At 36.4% G+C, this 21,467-nt stretch overlaps 1 protein-coding gene and 1 pseudogene across 2 annotated transcripts; both read left to right on the top strand.

The window, feature by feature from the left end:
• The first annotated feature begins 2,981 nt into the window (after positions 1-2,981).
• Positions 2,982-13,913, top strand: LOC110737709. Of its 2 annotated transcripts, none has more exons than XM_021918041.1 (10): positions 2,982-3,263; positions 4,723-4,846; positions 9,021-9,287; positions 9,988-10,472; positions 10,840-11,099; positions 11,198-11,401; positions 11,493-11,585; positions 11,688-11,804; positions 11,888-12,244; positions 13,671-13,913. In XM_021918041.1, the coding sequence occupies exons 4-9, from the start codon at positions 10,466-10,468 to the stop codon at positions 12,062-12,064; spliced, it is 858 nt and encodes a 285-aa protein (XP_021773733.1). In that variant the 5' UTR covers positions 2,982-3,263; positions 4,723-4,846; positions 9,021-9,287; positions 9,988-10,465; the 3' UTR covers positions 12,065-12,244; positions 13,671-13,913. The 2 variants fall into 2 exon arrangements, with proteins under 2 accessions (XP_021773733.1, XP_021773732.1); XM_021918040.1 differs by having other exon boundaries at positions 4,718-4,846.
• A 3,952-nt stretch (positions 13,914-17,865) lies between these two features.
• On the top strand, positions 17,866-19,459 carry LOC110737481 (annotated as a pseudogene).
• The last annotated feature ends 2,008 nt before the right edge of the window (positions 19,460-21,467 follow it).

Genomic DNA, 21,467 nt, shown 5'->3' with positions numbered 1-21,467 from the left:
CTCGTTTATTTAACCAAACCCGATTTAAATCCGTTCAAGCTCGAAATTAAACCCAAAATGTAAACGAGTACGTTCATGAACAAAGCTTGAACAAGCCAAATTCTTAACGATCCCATCTCGAACAAGATTTTTAAAAGCTCGTTCAAGTTTGAGATAGTTCGAACACGAATAGTTTTTATCAAGCTTAGCTCGAACAGATTAAAACTCAGCTCGGCCCAGCCCATTAAAAAAATATCTTAAATTATAATAAGTATTTCAATATAAATTATAAATTGTGCAAGGAGGGTTTATCACTCGCATTGCAACTTATCTAGGATAAAATGAAGAACTCAAAAGAGATGGCTTTGTAGATGGGATCAATGCAGTAGAAATTCCTTCTAGTTGGTTGAAAAAGAAAGATGGCACCACCCTTTAGTACACTCATAAAGACGAAGATGCACTCCCCTCTCCCGAGCAATGTCTTTAAAGGATATGAATAATTGGTCCTTTACTCATTCTTCATCGAGAGACCAAGTTTCATTGCTCCCTGAGCCACGCGTTTCATCATCTCCTCTTGAAGGTGCTAGAGTTTCTCAATGTTGATTGAACAAGCACTTACAAAATTGCAAAAGTTTGTTGATGAAATCAAAGTTGAGCAAAAGGAAATCAAGGATCAATTGGCTTCTATATCGAAGACTTTCACTAACTTTGGTGTTTGGTTGTAGTCTCAAGGGTTTCAAAACCCTCCTCTTCCCCCTTAATGAGGGTTTGTGAGTATCCTCTCTCCTACTTATCTTTGTGCTTAACCTTTGCTATGTGGACATTGCAAGATTCAAGTGTGGGGGAGGGTATTATTCATTGTATATATTAGAGTTTGCTTTAGTAGTTTATAGTTGTCTTATTATTATCTTGATTTTCCATTCCAAAATGTGAAACAACACATTTTCTATTTTTTTCATGAATTGATTGGCATTGACTTGAGTAATTCGATAAGTAGTATAAATCCTTTTAATGACAATTGTTTATGGTAAGATGGTTTTGCTTTCCTCTTGTGCGATAAGTACCTATTGGAGGGCCACAAACCTCGTAAGACTCAATTCGAATGTCTTCTTTCTTGATTGCCCCAATTGAGACTTGCATTTTAGCTTCTTGAGATCGATTACCAAATTGTTTAGGAAATATGATCGAGGCATATTTTTGATATTTAGAGCTTTTAGAGTCATCTTTAGGAATTTTTCTTTATAATATGTTACATCCCTTTCTTGATAGCCACTTTGAGCCTTATTTCTTTCTTGACTACCCTTGTGTTACAAGATTACGGTTTCGTAATGCATTATTTGGATAAGAAAAGTATTTTGCTAAGGCATGTTGATTTGTATGATGAGTTATTTGAAGGAAGGTGTTATGAAAAAAAAAAAGAGAGAGAAGAAAAAGTGAATAAAGATATGATATAAAAAAAAAAAAAAAGGAGCAAGTATTGAAAAATAATAAGAAGAAATACAGAAGGGTGAATGTTAATGTTGAATTAATGGAGTTGATAAGGAAGAGTAATGCGTTCATTGTTGGCGATGTGATGTTTGATCTCATTAATCTCATGGTTGATGTTTCTTTATTCCTTGCATATTACATTCAAGGATGTTATGTATGAGTTCTATTGGATTGATTTTGAGCACCACATTCCCAAATTTACATCTTTCTCACCCTATCACCTGAGCTTACCCTTTAAAAGTCCTCTTGATTTTCCTTGCAATTTGGTCCTTCTACCGGTGGAGGGTAAGATTTTGTGCAAGTCTTGACGAAGGTCATCAAATTGAAGGGAGGTATGAGCTAATATGGTTGAGCATCCTTGGGGAAGGTTCAAACTTGGGGAAAGGAAGCAGTAAGATTGGTTGGTTATTGAAGGGTGCTACAATTTATTGTTTCATCCATGTCTTTGATTTATGATACATAAATTGAGTCTTGAAATAAAATGATTTTTGGTTTTCAATCTAATCACTTGGTTGAACAAATTGATTTGTAAGTTCTTGATTTGGCTTTGTAGGTACGCCTTCTGAAAACCTTCACGAGACCATACTCGTCCACTAGGGTAGCCTAGGGGTTTTAAGGGCTTGTTGCATATGCCAAATGCAATCGTGATTCCTACAACAGTGAGTTTAGGATTTATTGCTTTCTAGGTTAGTTTTGGTTTTTTTTTACTCGAGGACGAGTAAAGGTTAAGTGTGGAGGAGTTTGATAAGTCCTAATTTGTACACATTTTAGGTGCATATCTACACTTAATTGCTTATAGATTTGGAGGTCTAAGGTGTATTTTTACATTATTTGCTTAGGTTATGCTCTACTACTCTCCGTTTATGTGTTTTGATGAATTTCAGGTGATTTAATTGCAAAGATTATGGTTGGCTAATCTTGAGTATAATAATCATGGAGTATGAATCTATCTCGCTCAAGGATCTCAATCTTCGAGAGGAAATAAGGATAGAAAGAAGCAAAGGCGTTGATGAAAGACTTGACGAATATGAGTCCCGTCCACTATTTTGATCATAACTTTTATCTACAAATGATATTGGAGTGATTCAAATTTCATTCGAAATTAGACTTCAAGAGCTTTCCAAAGATATATCACACATCTCAAACAAAGCTCTGGATAGCACGTTATAACCGTTTTAAGATGAGCTACGCGTGCAGCAGCGAGACACAAACGTGTCTCATGCTAGCAAGTCCATGCCTGGACGAATAAAACATCTTATTAGCGGATTAAATCCCTAATTCTATCTTAATTCCTAGATTTATTATAAATACTCCTTGGCTTTATTATTTCATAACCCCATTAGCCATTAGTTTAGAACCCTAGTTTTCTCTCTAGTTTTATTCACTACTACATTTTTGACCTAATGCAACGGTAAAGACAAAGCTAATACAACGGCTCATCTATTACCGTTAACGGCAACATGTTAATTATATCAAAAAGTGGGCAAATACAACAGATTAAATCCCACCTCATTTTTCCCCAATTATTCCTCCCTACGCGCGATACCCAGGCCATATTTTTCCCTAATTTTCATTTTTTGCTTTGCCTTCATGAATCATTTTTAGCTCTGCTTTCACGAATCATTCTGCTTTACATTTAATTTCGCCCAGCTATGTTCACAAATTCACATTTTTTTCCCAATTCACGATTCGCTGGCGGTAGCGGCGGTGGTGGAGAAGGAAGGCGCTGGCGGTAACGATGGTGGTGGCTGATTGCTCGACTCTTGCATGTCACAAATTTCCTCGGATCTTTTAAGGTATACCTCAATTTGCTCGAATCTCTAGTGTCTTTGTGTTTAGGGTTTGTGTTAATTGGGAAGGACTCCTAAAATGGAGTCTATCTCACTCCGATGGTACTCAACCTTTAAGCCAATTAAAGTATCTCATCTTTCCCTCTTTGTTTTCTTCAATTTATTATCACCAGTCTTTGAATTTGATATTAATGTATTCAATCGTTGTTCCGAATGTGAATTTGGGTTTTCCTATAATAATGTATTGATTGCTGGTTTTGCAAACCTTTTCGTGTTTATTGAGTGCCGGGTTTTGAATTGAAATCGGTTGTTCTGCTATAGACTGTTCTTATGATTTTTTGTATAAATGGTGATAAAGAAGTTGTTTAGCTATTTTGAAAATGAAAGATTTCTACTTATTAGAACTATCAACCTACGTATACTGAATTTAAGATTACGCAGTTACTATGCGGCAGATGATGGAGTGATTGCAGCTTTTGCTTTATCTCTAGCAGTACTGTTGTAGCCTTTTAAATATGAAGTTGTTCTGGTGTTTGTGAAGTTATATCAGTATTGTTTTGCATTGAATTGTTCTAGTATGCTGATAGACTATTTATGCGAAGTATTTCATACTAAGCAGTCGTAAATGAGTAGTTGATAAGGTACTTGGTGTCTCTCATTTTGCTTGCTGCTTTTTCTTTATGTTCTGTTTTATCTCTTGTCCCTTTGAATGCTCCCAGATCTCAACATCTTGTCTAGTAGAAAGAAAATGAGTAAACCTAAATTGAAGAAATGTTGTTTAATTTATAATGATTTACTTTGTCATCAAGAGTATGCTTCTTTAATGTTTTTGGGGGCCTCAGTGCTAGAGCTTCATTTAATAAATGCCTACTCTTTTAATGGGACATTGATTAAATATTCCACAACAAAAAGGACTGGGTAAAATAGGAAGATGATTGACTAAGCCCGAGTCCAGTCTGTAGAACTAAATGTTAATTTTGCTTTGACCCAAGTGAGCTGCGTTTTTTGGTGTTTCTATTTCTGAAGAACCTATTTTGAGAGAACTTGTATTGATGTACGTTTAGTCAAAGCCAAAAAATTGAAGGCACCACAGTTCTTAAACTAATATGTTCGTATGTTTGTCTTTTCCTCCCTCCACCTTGTTTCTTTCCCTGCTTGTTTTAGTTTCTCTATCAAATTTATGTTGGCCTTTTTTTGTACAAACCTTTTAACTGGATGCTTTATTTTCATATTTTGAAAGGAAGTTCTTATTCCATTGTACCAAAACTAGAACAAAGGTGACTTTTGGACATTAGACAACTGCATAGGTGTCGTTAGAAATGAAGAGTTGTCGATCAATTCTAATTATTCAAGAAATTGCACTTGCCTTGTCACTGTAGTGTATGTTGTTGCTAATACGTAAGTCGAGTTGTTATGTTGTGTATAAATTGAATCACCAACCTTTTATGCTATCTTGTTAGGAAAGTGAGAGAGTTGTTACAAAGAAAGAGGGAATCGACTTTTCTAGAGATTATGGATGCTTATTTATTGAATGCAGCGCAAAAACTCGTGTAAATGTGCAGCAATGTTTTGAAGAGCTTGTATTGAAGGTGAGGTTTTCTTGCTGTTTTTTCATTTCATTTCTAATTTTTTGCGCTGTGTTTGAAGTAATTATATCTGGATCTTCTTTGCTGACAGTTATCATCAACTTATGAATTCCTATACTGCATTTGTAATTAGTTAGTATAATTTCATCCATTTGTGTTGCCTCTTAATTTTGGTGTATAACACAAAAAAGGAAGGAATTTAGGGTTCTCACAATTTTTTTCCTATACCGACATATGTTGTTGTTTCTTGTTCCTTGTTGAGCCAAAGATCATTCTTACAGTCTGGTGCAAAACGGCCAATCAGCAGATATTTAGGTTACATTTGGACATGTACTCGTGTCTGACACAGTGACCCTAGCACCTGAGTCAGTAACAACAAGAGCTCACTTTCATTTCTGTTTTTTGTGTCCGTTATAGGGCTGAGCTCTTTATTCTAACCCTTTTGGTTTACTAGATGCTAAAAATTAGATCCTTTAAAAGTCATTAGTACATATGTACTCATATTATCATACATCAATTAAGTGGCCCATGAACTCCTTTTCAATTTCTTAATTACAATGACATTTTGCTTCATATTGTAAAGACCAATAATAACGTTTGTCTTGCGGTAATGTTTGTATAAATTGCAATAAACAAAGTCTATTGTTAATTTTCCTCTTCTAGGGATTGAAGTTAGAAAATTCTTTGCTAAAATTCCACTAGTTCACATTTTTTTTTGTTTTGAGAAAGTATATATGGAAACGATCAAAGTCGTTACCACTCACTAAAGAGTCACGCAGTGGAGATTGTGGAGAATTCTTTTATGTATGATAGTAAAGTGATAATACTCCGTAGTGAAGGTTACTTGATGTGTTTGTCTGAAATACAAACTGAAATAGAGTGATATGCTTGTCATTCTTTTAATTTAACTTTTTTTTTTTTCATTTTAGTTTTTGTGACTTAGATAAAATAACTCTCTGAATTCGAACCCGAAAGAATGGATGGTGGAACTAAGAATTGGTGGATGTTTTCCAAATGGAGTGATGAATATGAACGGGGAGTAGACGAATATGTCAAAAAGGCTTTTGCTACTAAGTCTCAAGGAAATCAAATATGTTGTCCTTGTTCACTTTGTCATTATCGTTTTTGGCGTGATGAAGGTGTTGTGAGAGATCACCTAATTTGTAATGGTTTTGTTCCAAGAACGGATAAGTTATCAGTTTTAGGGATCAATATCCAAAGAGAAGAAACTATTTTGGATAGGGATGAAGGGTCAAACCCAAATGAGTCTGACAATGACATAGTAGGGTTGTTGCATGATGCACGTGATGCTTTTAAAGAGGGGCCAAATGATGAGGCAAAAAAGTTTTTGAGGTTAGTTGAAGAAGGCCAAGAAGAATTGTATCCTGGTTCCAAAATCATTCAAAACTTTCCTTTATGATTCGCCTTTTTATTTTGAAGTGTGATCATAAGCTAACCAATGCTGCATTTGGAGATATATTGGAGCTTATAAGGGAGGTGTTTCCTGATGCAAAGTTGCCTACTTTTAATGAAGCGAAAAGTGTTTTGAAAGTGTTGGGGTTGGATTATACAAAGATCGATGCATGTCCAAATGATTGCATGATACATTGGGAAGAGCATGAAAATGCAACAAGCTGCCATGTTTGTAAAACGCCAAGATGGAAATCAAAGGACAAGGAGAATGAGATACAAAATGATAATGGAAAGACCTATAGGATTCCTCAAAAGATTCTTAGGTACTTTCCGATAAAGAAAAGGCTTCAATGACTGTTTATGTGTCAAGAGACGGCGAGATACATGACTTGGCATGCCGATGGGCGTGAAAGTGATCATCTTTTACATCATCCAGCTGACGGTCAAGCTTGGAAGGAATTTGATTCCTTATATAAAGAGTTTGCCGATGATTCGCGCAATGTGAGGCTAGGGTTAGCCACAGATGGCTTTAGCCCGTTCAACTCAATGAGCATTGTTATAGTACCTGGCCAGTTATGTTGATCAATTATAACTTGCCTCCTTGGATGATTATGAAGCCTGAGTTTTTGATGTTAGCATTACTAATTCCGGGTCCTTCTTCCCCAAGCAATGACATTGACATATATTTGCAGCCACTAATGAAGGACTTGAAGGATTTGTGGGAGTTTGGATTGGAAACTTATGATGCTTCCAGTAATCAGAGGTTTGACATGCATGTAGCATTGATGACTATTGTGAGTGAAATTCCCGCTTACGCAATGTTATCTGGGTGGAGCACAAAAGGATACTTAGCATGCCCTGAGTGTCATTATGAAACAGATTCTGATTAGTTGCCTTATAGTGGTAAGAATGTGTATAGGGAAAATCGTAAATTTTTGGATCCATTTCACCCTTGGCGTCGTGATAAGAGGAATTTTGATGGGAAACTTGAGGAAAGACAGCAACCTACTCCATTGACTGGAATTGATATTGAGAATATGTTGCGGGATTTTCCAAATGAATTTGGAAAGAAGCAAAAGAAACCAAGGCGTGCTGAGGATGATCCGAATCCATGGAGAAAGATACCCATTTTTTTTTAGTTACCATATTGGAAGCATTGTCTTAATCGTCATAATCTTGATGTAATGGATATTGAGAAAAATGTGTTTGATAGTGTCATTGGGACATTGTTAGACATTTCTCAAAAGACCAAGGATCATGTGAGTGCTCGTCGAGATTTGGTAGAGTTTAATCTGATGCCAGAAATTCAACCAATAGAATTGGAAGATGGTGCGGAGGAATTTCCAAGATCTCGCTTTTGGATGTCATTGGAGCAAAAAACGCAAATTCTTTTTATTATTCCATATACTTTTGCGTTTTTGCGTTTTTGATTCGTATTTGATATTTGAGTATATGGAGTAAAACTGTTAATCCTCAACATCTTGGAAAAATGCAATCTGAGATAGTTGAAACTTTATGCTTACTTGAGAGGATTTTTTCACCTGCATTTTTTGATATAATGGTACATTTACCTATACACTTGGTGGGCTAAATTAAGTTGGGTGGGCCTGTAAGTTCAAGGTGTATGTATGGAATTGAGAAGTATCTTCATGGACTGAAGCAAGATGTTTGAGATAAAGCTCGTCCAGAAGGCTCAATGGCAGAAGGATATCAAGCCAAATAATGTATTGCCTTTGTAGCTAGATTTTTGAAACGATCAAGCACGGCCATACCTAAGGTTAATGGTTGTAGTACATCGCAATCATTTTTTCCTAAGGTAGGACGTCCAATAAAAGGGAAAGGAAGGACCTCAAAAGAAAAAAAAACGTGAACACATAATTGATCGCATTACATGGGCACAAGCACATCGTTATGTCTTGTTCAATTGTGATTGTGAGGAAGTTTAGAAATATATCATGTTAGGTTACCAACCAAAATGTAGTTTTTTTCTTTCTTTTTCTCTTGGTTATTAATGTGTTTTATGATAATAATATATAATCTTTTTATATTTCATAGTGAGCACAAGATATGTGTAAGCGCTAGAAGAAAAAGGAAATGGAATAGTGCTCAAGATCACAGCAAGGATTTTGTGGATTGGTTTAGGGATAAAGTTGATTTGATTCTTAAAGAGGGTCAAGACTTCATCCCTAACCATATCTTATGGTTATCAAAAGGGCCTTTTCACATTGCTAAAAAGTTCACAGGGTACTCAGTCAATGGTTATAGGTTCCATACCATGAAGCGCGATGCAAACTGTGTCACTCAGAATAGTGGAGTCACTCTAACAGCCATGACACATAGCTTTACGAGTTCCAAAGATCAGAATACTATTGAGGGAAATGTTAATTATTATGGTTCAATAATAGAAATCATTGAAATATCTTACCATGGCTACTTTTATGTTGTCTTATTTAAGTGTGTTTGGTTTCACTCGGAAATGGATGATGATGAGCTTGTTATGATTAATATGTGTAAGACCATTTCCAAAGAAGAACCATTTATATTGGCATCTCAAGCACATCAAGTGTTTTATGTTGAAAATCTTAATAGTGATGGTTGGCATTATGCTATTCAAATCCCTCCTAGAGAGCTTTCGGATGGTATTGACATACTATTTTAAATAATTCACTACATTCTCAAGATAGCTTATTTTATATTGCAATACTTTTCATATTTTATTATCTTTTTTGGAAAATAAACGTGTTCTCATTTATTGTTTTTGTAGATGAAGGGGAATAAAACAAAAGTTTCTGCTTCCCAAAGTCAGGTCACAGATTATGAGTTACAAAGGCTTCAAAGATTAAAGTTCAATGCAGAAAGAATGTAAGCCCAAGGATCGGGATCCTTAGCGAACAAGATACTTCAACAAAAAACAAAAGACCTACTTTCTCCAAGTGCAAGGCAGACAGAAAATGACTCCACGTCAGAGTACGATGGTGAAGAGGAGGGCAAAACTATGGAAGATGACAGTCTTGTGTCTGGAAAAAGAAAGGTAAGCAACTACATACTATCATAATATAGTCATAAATGTAAACAACAAAAAGTTCTATATGGATGCATAAAAGGCATTGTGGTAACAAAGTCTGTGACATTAACAAAAGCATATATTTGGTAATCTTGCTTTAATTTATAGCACTTATGCTTTCATGTGACAGCATAGTACTACAATTTGCAGGTAAATGTAACAAATAAAATTGTGTTACACTAGTTTATATAAGATAAAAATTAAATAAGATTAGTTTTCACCTCAAGAATCCTGCTATACTCTTGTATGAGATAATCAACATGAGCAGGGAGTGTGAACTGGGTAGATCTGACTGTGAAAGGCACCAAGTAGTAGTTGTTAACGAAATCATTGCCACCAAGGGTGATCAGCACCAGAGCTCGGTTTACTAGTTGTTGAGCTCCGGCTTCTCCGATTAAGGCACTCACTCTTTGTTGGTACTGACGGAAATAATCTAGCTGCCTGTAGATTCTGATTATGTTCAGCTGAAAAAATGTAGTATCAGTTATTTTTTTGGAGTACTTCAGTAATTGTCTAACAAGAAAATCTATGAGACCTTTTCGTTACATATCACAGCAAGTATTTTTTTTAACTAGTAAACATGCTACATTATGATCCAGTTTTAATTCAGGATTACTATCATTATTGAAGTATGCTATGTAATTACTTTTTGGCTTATGTTTTTTAGGTCTCAAAGAAACTACATTTAATTCGCACACGTAAAACGGCTATAGTGGAGATGAATAGCCAAAAAAGGCAGCATGTTGATGACTTTTGCGACAATAACTCTGTTGATTTGGCCAAGCAAGTTCAGGATCATGGCATCCAAAGGAAGCAGCAACAGCAGCAAGTTGGGTCAAAAAATAAAGGCAAAAAAAGAGCATTCTGTTCTCCTGGTTCAATGTCAGCATACCTTGAGTTTCGAAAACGGCAAAAAGAACACAATGAAGTGCTTGATGAAAGTAATCGTTCTTTGCATAATTCCATGACAGCGCAATGAAAATGATGCATTGAATGCGAATAACGATAATGATGCCATATATGAGATCGATGATGATGATGGGCTGAATGAGAATGATGATGGGCTGAATGAGCATGCTGATGTTATTGATATTGATCATGAAGGCGATCAAGAATTTGACCAGCAAGATGTAGCACAGTACGGAATGGAAGGTATGGTTTTCAATATCTGTCATTTTTGCTGAAATTTATACAACACTTCAATACTCATACTGTATTCAATACAGTAGCCGTTTCAGAAAAAAATACTACGTAAAATAAAATTTTGGGTTTTGGCCTGGCTTGTTTTTTATAATTAATACGAATAAATTGGCTGTAAAGTTCTGATAAGTTAAAGTGGCTGTAAAGTTCGAATTTTATACTCCAAATGAGTTAATGGGGCTGAAAAGTAGCAGAAACAATCATAAAATCTTACAGTAGGATTGAATGGATAACAGTGCCAGTGACTTCTGATTTCATATTACTAATCTAGTTTTTCCTATATTATTGCAAACGGTTTTTCATGTATTATTGCATACAGAAACAGAAAATGAATCATCTTCTAAAAGGAAAAATCATCGAGGTCCAACAATGCTACGTAAGGTTCATGCGCGTACAACAGAAGAGCGTCAAGTGATTGTTTTGAACTCATTGGGTCAGCCAGTTGGACCTACAAAGGAGATTGTCCAGGAGTACAAGTTTTTTTTGGGAACCATGGCAAGGGATTCCGAACTGGCTCCGCTTAACTACTTTAACTTCCCAAGCCTACCCACACTTGACAAGATATGGAATTACGTCCAAGTATGTAGTGATATTATCTTTTTGCATTACTTTATTCTACTTTCCTCATACTTAGACCTCCACACGTTACTAATGTATTAACTTAAGAATTTGTGCAGGAAAAGTATATGGTTCCTGATGGTGGAATAAGTTGGGTGATGGATGCTGTGAACAACTGTTGGAGGTATCATAAATGCCAGATCAAGAAAAAACACTTCTATGCATATGATAATGACGCTTTAAGGTGGAAAAATAAGCCTGATACAATTTCAAATCTTCAGTTTAGAGATCTTTTGCTATATTGGAATACCGATGAGGCTAAGGTATTGTATAAATGGATTTTAATCTATTATATTTTAATCACATATATATATATATTTAATTGAATTATTGTTCGATTGTAATATTTTATAGAAAATCAGTCACAACAACAAAGACAATCGTCTAATGTTAGATGATATGCACACTTTGGGTCGTAAGTCATTTGCCTTTTTACGCCATGAATTGGTAAATATTTTTATCTAATTATAGACAATTACATGATCAATTTCATATTCATCACTTGTCCTATATATATGAGGCTTTACCCTTTTTATTTAACATTTATAGCGGCAACAAGATCCGGATAAGCAAAAGCCTTCCCAAGCAAAGGTTTATAAGGAATCGAGAAAAAGAAGTTCTGGAAGGACATACAAAACTAGTTGTGAAAAATCAAAGGAGAACATTGTGAGTTAGCATCTTAGATATAATTTGTATTTGTGTGTATTTTATTCGATAATTGCTAATAAATTATTGTATTTACCTAATAGGCCAAAATGGATGCTCTGGAGTCTTCCGAACATGAAGATGGTAATAACTACAACGACCCTTACTACGAAGTGATTCCTACTGCTAAACACAAAAGTCGTGTGCATCTGTATGGATCGGGTGTGAAAAAGACAGATTTGAAGAAGAAAGCGAATAAGCCCGATTTCATATTCCCATAGGAATTCGTATCAAGTGTTACCACTGCAGTTTTGGCTCAACTTCGCGAGGCTAACCCTGGGATTAATATTGTGATTCCTGATGTTCTGCTGCAATCGACTCCGAATGATGCATCCTGTGCACCAAATCGAACCGGTAACCATAGTGGCCAATCTTCCAAATCAGCTGCAGCATGTAATCAGGTAGAACTAATATTTTCTCCTGCTTTTGTGTGCTAATATCTGAGGGTAGACTGGGTTACTTTTAATTGGGATGATAAGCCAATCAAATAACTAGTATATTGTTGTTGCTCTAGGATCATTTAATCTGGTCATCTGATACTCCAAATATGAGTCAAAATGACATTAGTTGTTGAATTGTTCCAATATCATCTATTCATGTAGGAATTAATATAAATAGTTGTCAAGGAACCAACAAGCATAAACTAAACATTGTCAAGGATCCCAAGCCCTGGAAAATTCAAGACAAAAACACTTGTGGCAGAATTTAGTGTTACAATTCTTATTGGACCTCGTCACAGATACTAAGCAAACTAAGCAGACTATGCTATAATCTTGCTGGGTGATATTAACTTGTCTAAGTAGGACAACAGGTCAAAGTAGTCTTAATGAAAATTGAAAATAGCCTAAACAACAAATCAGTGAAGTGGAAGCACAGCAATAAAAAAAATAACAGATTAATCACACAATTAAGACTGTAAAAAAGTGTCTCTCATAGAGTCATTGGTAAAGAAATAACCTTTTTGCAACACTAACAAACTACAGCAGATGGTTGACAACGAATAGGCAAGAACCAAAATTAGTATAAACACCACATTATCCATGTAAATAAAATGGAGATGCATATTACAAACGCGTAAATGTTTAATGGAAAACTAAGGGTTCCACTAAGAAATAGTAAAGATGAAGTAAGAATTCATATGACAGAGGAGAAACACTAAGATATAGTCACACAAAAAAAAAAATAGGTAGAGAAGAATTTAGGAGTTATTTTTGTAAGATGGGTAAGTATAGATTCAGATTATCTGATATGATGCCGAATGCTTGGTTCTACAAGCTTAAGGACATGGGGAAGGGAAGATCAACAAAGTCAAATTCTCGAGCTTCGAAGAGTATCAAGAAATCCTCTGTTTCAGACACTCAAATTAGTGTAATCACAAAATTTGGGCACCCAAATAGCTCTTATGCATACTATCCTACCTCTGCAGGTACTGCAGAACCCCTGATCAGGTTTACTGATCCCATGTATAGTTCACCCATGAACTATAGTCGAGTCTCCGATGCTCGTTCTGCTACAAGTCCGTGCAGAAAGTTGTCTAATGCATTATTTTAAGTTGCTGGTTGCTACTGCCTTTATTTCCCCCTCCCCTGCCTGCTGCCATAATGTCTTTTCCCCCCTTGCTAGATGTTGCTGCCTTTCCCCCTTCACTACTTGCTACCCAACTGTCTTCCCCTTGCTTCTGCTTCTGCTGTTGTTGCCTACTTGTGCTGTTGCTGCTTGCTTGTGCTTCTATATCACACGATATTTTAATTTTACAATCATTAGTCCTAATAGAACTCAACATAGAGTGCCACCCAATATATATATTTCTTTTATTTTTACATGTAGGTGCATGACGAGCTAAATGGAGATGAATGAAGTACAATGATTATATATTATCATCCAACAAATGGAGCGTACACGTCAGTGACTAATTTTTATTTAGTTCGAGCTTGTGAATATTAGGATTTGTATTTTGGATGATTTTTAATTAGTAAACTTTTATTATTTATTATTAGTTAGTATCGGTAGTGTAACATATATATGGAAACAATATTTTGTAATGTAACGTACATATTATATATACTTCGTTTATTGTTACATATATATATTGATATATTTTATATTTATTGTTACCTTTTAAATTTAAACTAACTAACAAAATATATATGTATTCCCTCAAAAAAATATAATACGTAGTATATTTCATGTACAACCGTTGCATTAGGTGAAAATATACCGTTGTATTATGTGACATATACCGTTGTATTAGTGACATATACCGTTGTATTAGGTGACAAATACTATTGTAGTAGGTGGAAAATACCGTTGCATTAGCCTTGCCGTTGGATTAGGTCTATAAATCATGATTTTGTTGCATATTCATCTAATACAATGGCAGCCAAAATGCCGTTGGATTAGGTATCAAGCTAATACAACGGCATGTACCTAATCCAACGGCATATTGGCAATCGTTGTATTAGATGCAATAAGGTGTTGTATTAGGCCTAATACAACGCCAGCTGATGTAACGGTATACAGGCGTTGAATTAGGTATAATACAACGGTTTTTAACACCTAATACAACGAAATTTGCCGTTGGATTAGATAAAAAATGTAGTAGTGATATAGGCTTGATTGTGAATAGGGAAGCCATTGATAACTTGAGAGAGACCTTTGGTATTATCTAAGGATTACTTTCCTTGTGAACATATAATTGATTGATTGGGGTAAGAATTTGTCTTGTATTGATTATACTAGTGGTGATACATAATTCTAGATCTTTTTATTATTATTTGATTCGTATTTGATATTTGAGTAGTCGTAGCTATTTAATCCATCATTTTATCTCTTATTTAGCTTTGTCATTGGTAAAAGTTGATTGTTAAATAACCTTCTCTGTGTGGGATCGACCCTGACTTACCCTACTACATAATTAGGAGGTCTAGTTAGGTATTATTTTTGTTAGGTGCGCGACACGCCTATCATGTTGGTTACATGGCGGTGAAGATAGACTTCGAAAAGGCGTATGATAGACTCCAATGGAGCTTTATCAAGGAGTCGCTAATGGAGTTGGGTATTCCTCAATTGATGATTGAGATTGTTATGACATGCATCACCTCGGCCAGACTCAGTATCGTATGGAATGGTGAACCTATGGAAAGTTTCTCTCTTTCCCGTGGAATTCGACAAGGAGATCCTTTATCTCCGTATGTCTATGTTATTTGCATGGAAAGACTAGCACACCTCATTGATCTAGAGCACAGGTTGGGAGATTAGAGGCCAGTGAGAGCTAGTAGAGGAGGTCCCCCTATTACTAACCTAGCTTTTGCGGACGATCTTATTCTTTTTTGTGAAGCTAGTGTTGATCAAGCAAGGATCATGAATGGGTGTTTGAATATATTTTCTGCGGCATCAGGAAGTAAGGTCAATGTGGACAACGAGAATTTATTTTTCTCCGAATACAAATCTGGATGTGCGTGATCAAATCTGTGCTGAACTTGGTATGGAGAGTACATCGGATTTTGGTCATTATCTTGGAGTCCCGACGATCAATGGAAGGGTTACAAAAGCTAATTTTCAATTTCTAGTTGATCGTTTGAATGATAAATTGAATGCTGGCTGGCGCTGGAAGACCTGTCCATGGCCGGCCATACAGTTCTAGCATAGGCTTGCTTATCTTCTATACCTACTTATGCTATGCAGACAACCAGGATCCCAAGAGGGATTTGTGATGACATCGATAGAAAAACAAGGGGCTTTATTTGGGGGAGAGAAAACGCAAGGTTCACTTGGTAGCATGGGAAACCGTTTCCAAGCCTAAATTGGAAGGGGGACTTGGTATTCGATCGATGAGACAAACTAATGTCGCTTTCCTCTCGAAGCTTGGCTAGAGATTTTGGCGGAACCCAATGCACTTTGGGCTCGAGTCTTGAGAGATAAGTATTGTGAGGGCCGTTGTGACATAGATTTGTTCAAGCACTTTGGGCTCGAGTCTTGAGACATAAGTATTGGACATTCGGAAGGCGTATGACACCAATAAATGGCACTTCTTATCATACGTTCTTGCTCACTTTTTTGAGCAAAAAGGGAATGCGTGGAAAGGTATAGTTGAGAATATTGATGCGCTTCGAAAAGGGATCAACATGGCCGTAGGCAATGGAGAATTAACCTCTTTTTGGCACCACAATTGGATTACCACAAAGCCGCTTGTCGAGTTGGCGATTATTACTCCACCTGCACACATTCAAGAGTAAAAGGTTTAGGATTTATGGGATATGAACAGAGGCTGGAAATGGGAGATTTTTTCTGACTATCTTCCGGGACATATTCTAAAGGAAATGCAAGCCATTGAGTTGGTTGAAGAGGAAGATGCTATTGACTCGGTTTATTGGAATGGTTCCCCGTCAGGAAAAGAAAGTTCACCATCAAATCTGCAATGAGAATTGTGCGATATGCGGCTGTGGAGATTGATTCGAACAACTCTCCCTGAAAAGATAATTGGAGTCTGTAGGTACCACAACGAATGAAATTTTTCTTGTGGCTGGGGTATAGAGAAAGGGTGATGACAAACTCAGTCCGATTCTTGAGACACTCGACTCATGATCCAAGATGCTTAGTATGCGGGTATGTTGAAGAAAATTTGGATCACATTCTGAGGTTTTGCCTAGCTGCAAGGATTGTTTGGAATAAGCTTGGGATCGATGTTGATGCTCATGATTTTCAAGGCCCTTTTCGAGGGTGGTTAATGGGGAATTTAGCGCACAGGAGGATGACAGATAGAGATGAGTGGCCTATATTCTTCACAGTTTGCTGGTGGCTTTGGAAGTGGAGGAATGCCCGAAACTTTGATCGTGAAGTGACATTCCTTTTGAACAAGCAAATTTCATAGTAGCGAGGATTGGAGATATCAAGCGAGCTTGGGAAAAATCTGCAAATTCGGTGTCAAACAAGAGAAAAAGAGAAACTATGCACGTCAAGTGGGAACTACCCCCTATTGGTTGGGTGAGCTTAAATACTGATGAAGCCTCTAAGGGCAATCCAGGTCCTACGGGTGCTGGGGGAGTAATACGTGGTGAAAATGGTGAAGTATATGAAGTATTTTCTTTAAATTGTAGCTCGTGTACCTGCACCAGAGCTGAGCTACTTCTTGTGCATTTCATATTTTATTGTTTATAACTTTGGGTTTCTCTTTGGATATTTTCGTCATCTTAAGCGGCTTCATTGCGCCTCTTCTTATTATCAGTCACAATTTTTCCCAGAAAATCAAGCAATAGTATACCAGGAATCAGGTAACTTTATAGCCTTGGTTACCTGTCTCTTTGAGTCTGTTTCTTTTGCTCTGGCTTTGGTGTATATGTTGAACCAAATACAGGAATTTGACAAAGCAATTACATAATATTGCATCTGATGGCTTCTTTTCTGAAGCCTTTATACTTTGTTACAAAGTAGCATAAAAGCATAATCACTCTAATGACCTACCTTTAGCATATATAAGTGATCATGTTCAATTCCAGTACATTTTTGAGTAGATTAAATCTTTGGCTTTGGATATGATATTAGATAACCTAAACTGTAATAAAACTGTACTTAGCTAGCCTATTGATCTAGCTTGTTAACTGTGAATTGAGCTAATCGACGAATTTTAAAGATTAAACAAAAGTACTGCGTAGCTTGGTGGTTTAAGATTCTGTACAGCAACCTTCCTTTGTTGCAACATAATTAGTCTCTTTTGGTGTTGTCGTTGAGAAGTTTCTAGCTTTCTTGAACCAATTGCAGTAAATTCTGAAATATCTTAAAGACGATCCCCTATAAAGTTTTTATTTATTACCATCTCTTCTTAAATCATGTTTCTTCTAGTCTTCTACTAGTAATTGCTTACACTATTCACCTTTAATCAACCAAGCCTCTGATTTATTCTTTTTTTTAATTTGTCCATTCTTTTCTAAAACAAGTTTGGGCAATTGGGAGTGGGCAGGGAATTTTGTAATTACAAGAGTTTTTCTGTAGTATATTCTAATATGATGTATCATGTCAGGGAACATGGCTATCATAAGCAGCTTGATAACTAAGAATTTCAGCCTCAAAGACAAGATGCAGGTACTTGAAAATAAATTTGATACTCTGACTGCTCGAGCATCTGATATCAGGTCTGAGTTAGAAATTGTGGAGTTACATCCAGGAAAGAAGCAAAGAAGAGAAGTTGAGCACTGGTTGAAAAGTGTTAGAACGAAAAAGAGTGAGATTGAGAGCTTGAGTGAAGAACTCAAATGAACGAAACTTTTCTTACCAAATATGCAACTCAAGAATCAAATGGGAAGAATATCTGGAGAAATCGAAGAGCTAATGCAACAGGGTAAATTTCCTAATGGGCTTGTGTTGAGTGATGTTAGAAATGCAAGGCTGCCACTGTTGACGCCAAAGTTGATAAAACAAATGTTTGAACAACACATTAAAACAATATGGGAATGGCTTTTGGATGACAAGGTGTGCAGGATTGGAGTTTATGGGATGGGAGGTGTTGGTAAAACGACCATAATGATGCAGGTTCATAATATGCTCTTAGAAGGCCAAATAATGTTCCGTGATGTGTACTGGGTTACTATCACTCATAGTAGTACTAATGAGTTGCAAAACAAGATTGCAAAAGCAGTGGGTCTGGATCTTCGGAATGAAGAAGACTGCAGGAGGCGGGCAGCCACCCTGTCCAACATGCTGTCAAAAATTGGAAAAAAGCTACTCATCCTAGATGACATGTGGCAACATTTTCCATTAGATGAAGTTGGGATTCCTCTTGCCGGGAATAGTTGCAAAATTATCATTACTACTCGCTCTTTGGATGTATGTCGAAGAATGTCGTGCCAACAGATTCTCAAGGTAGAACCACTTCCTGAGAGAGAAGCTTGGACTTTGTTTTTGGAAAATCTTGGAAACTATGAAGGTCTCCCTATGGAATCAATGAAAATTGCATAGTTAGTTGCCAAAGAATGCGGAGGTTTACCACTTGGGATTAGGACCATGGCTCGAAGCATGAATGGGGTGCTTGATGTATATGAATGGAACAATGCACTGCATGAACTCAGAAAGCTGATGAGGGGACAAGATGATATGGAAAATGAAGTGTTTCCAGTACTTGAGTTTAGTTACTTCCACTTGAATGATGTCAGATTGCAAAAGTGTTTCCTGAGTTGTGTTTTGTATCCGGAGGATTATAGAATACTCAAAGATGAATTGATTAATCTGTGGATTGCAGAGGGATTATTAGATGAGATTGACAGCAAACAGGAGCAGTTTTGCAAAGGGCACACTATCCTCTCAACAGACTTGAAAATTCATGCTTACTAGAAGCAAAGAGTTATAATGGAGAAAGATGTGTGAAGATGCATGATCTGATAAGGGATATGGCAATAAATATAACAAAGATTTCTTCTAGCTTTTTGGTAAACCCGGGAGTAGAACTCACTGAATTACCTCATGAGCACAAGTGGGTGGAGAATCTTGAAAAGGTTTCATTCTTTCACAATTGCATTTCAGAGATTCCACTAGGAATGTCACCTAAATGCCCTAATCTGTCATCGTTGTTTCTTCAATACAACCCCCTGGGGAGAGAATCCCGAACTCTTCCTTTACACAAATGAATGGCCTCAAGGTTCTGAACTTATCTCATACAAACATCAAGAAGCTACCAGATAGCGTATCTGACTTGGAGAATCTTTCTGCTCTTCTAGTCCATGGTTGCTGGAATTTGAGCTCTGTTCCCTCTCTGATCCGACTTAAGAAATTGAGAGAATTAGATATGCATCACTCTAGAATCAAGGAAGTGCCTGAAGGATTTGATGGACTATCGAACCTCCAATGCCTTGACTTGTCTCAAATCAAAGATCTTTGTATCCCAATAGGTGGGGTAATTTCAAGAATTCCCTACCTTCAGATACTCAAAGTCAGCCAAGCTATAAAGGGCAAGGACCTGACGGGTTTAAGGCATCTAGAGATATTACAGTGTTGGTTGATATTTGATATGAATGACTGGAAAATGTTCAATGAATCTCGACATCAGTGGAAGCTGAAGTGCTATAAATTTTTGCTCAGGGAAACCAAATGGAGACTTGGCAACAAACACGTAGAAACTTTGCACCACAACATATCAAGTAGCTTTGATAGAATCATGTTGCTGTCTACTTGTAGCTTCGACAGGGGAAAAGAGGCTATGATTCCAGCAAACATCCAATTCCTGGGAATCAATGGATGTAATTTCAAAGTAAGAGGCTTACTTGATGCTTTGTCCTCCTTCCACGATGCAACAGAATTGAAAGTATGTGAGATCAAGAACTGTGAAGGAATAGAGTATATCTGATCACCAACACCTTCCTCTCCAGTTACTACACCTTGCACCTTTTCTAACTTGAGAAAGCTGCACATTCGTGGTTGCTTCAATATCAAGAAACTATTTCCACTTGTATTGATACAGCAGCAACTATTCCCAAACCTGCAAGAGATTGAGCTTGTGAACTGTCCTAACATGACAGAAATAATAGCAGACAATGAAGACGAAGGAGCTACAAGGGGTAATAAGGATAGCCTCCTTTCACTCCCAAACTTGAAAATTATATCACTATGTAACATGCCGAATTTGGAGAGTATCTGTAGAGGACTACTGCTGTGTGATTCTCTTATCAAGTTGAACAAGGAGGGCTGCCCTATGTTGAAAATGATCCCGCTCTCCCTGCCCTTGCTTTGTGATTCTTCTGAATGCACACTTCGCATCTCCCTATCATAATATCGAATGGTGGGCATCTTTGGATAAAAACTATCCCAAAGATGTTAAAGTCCTGAGACATCTTCTTATTAAAAGATCTATTCTGAAATTTAAAGCTAGTTAGTCATGGCTTGTAATATCACTTGAAAATGTATATACATTATTTTTTTCTAATATAAATCCATTATTTATTAAGAACTTATCAGCTGATTTGTATTGCTAATCAAGATTTTGGCCTTCTGGTTTCGTCTTGGATTTGTAGCATTCTAAATGATTGTTTGAGATTCCCTTGTTTTCTTAACATATCAGAAAAACAATTGATAAGTAAAGCTAATTTGATGCTTACTCTTTATTGCTACTTTGCTAGCACAAGGCAATAATTTTAAGAAAAAACACTTACTATTCTATTCTATACAGTTATAAATTACAGTAGTATATAGTTTAATATCTCCTGTGTACCCATTGTATGAAGTTCAAAAGTTAGTGTTTTAATGCAATGATTTATCGAAGGCTGTATTTGGATAATTGCCTATGTATTTCAAGATTTATAGCTTTTCTTAGTAATTGGTTAAGTACCCTATACTTTTTGTTACAGCAACCTCTTTTGAGAGCATCATGATTCATAATGGCTATATTCAGTTAACGATATGGAGTAATTTTCAAGAAATTTGATTATTTTGAATACTTGGTCATATTTAAGTAATATTCACAATCAATTACTACTTGGTCAAGTGGAATGGGTTATGCTTATCAAGCCCTATTACTCTTTAATACGAAGTATTTATTAACTTACACATGTATAAACCGTAGGGCTTCAAACAGCAAATATATTGTTTGTTAGGACATTGAAATCATTGACATAGTCTGGTTAGCATGGCCTTATGATATCG

The sequence above is a fragment of the Chenopodium quinoa genome, unplaced genomic scaffold, assembly GCF_001683475.1.
Source record: "Chenopodium quinoa cultivar QQ74 unplaced genomic scaffold, ASM168347v1, whole genome shotgun sequence".
NCBI lineage: Eukaryota > Viridiplantae > Streptophyta > Magnoliopsida > Caryophyllales > Amaranthaceae > Chenopodium > Chenopodium quinoa.
Note: the sequence above shows the minus strand (reverse complement) of the source record. Positions and strands in the feature narration are given on the sequence as shown.

Coding starts and splice junctions, on each gene's coding strand:
- LOC110737709 (XM_021918041.1), top strand. Junction 11,586..11,687: donor CCTTTTTACGCCATGAATTG/GTAAATATTTTT, acceptor TAACATTTATAG/CGGCAACAAGATCCGGATAA. Junction 11,805..11,887: donor AAAAATCAAAGGAGAACATT/GTGAGTTAGCAT, acceptor TTTACCTAATAG/GCCAAAATGGATGCTCTGGA.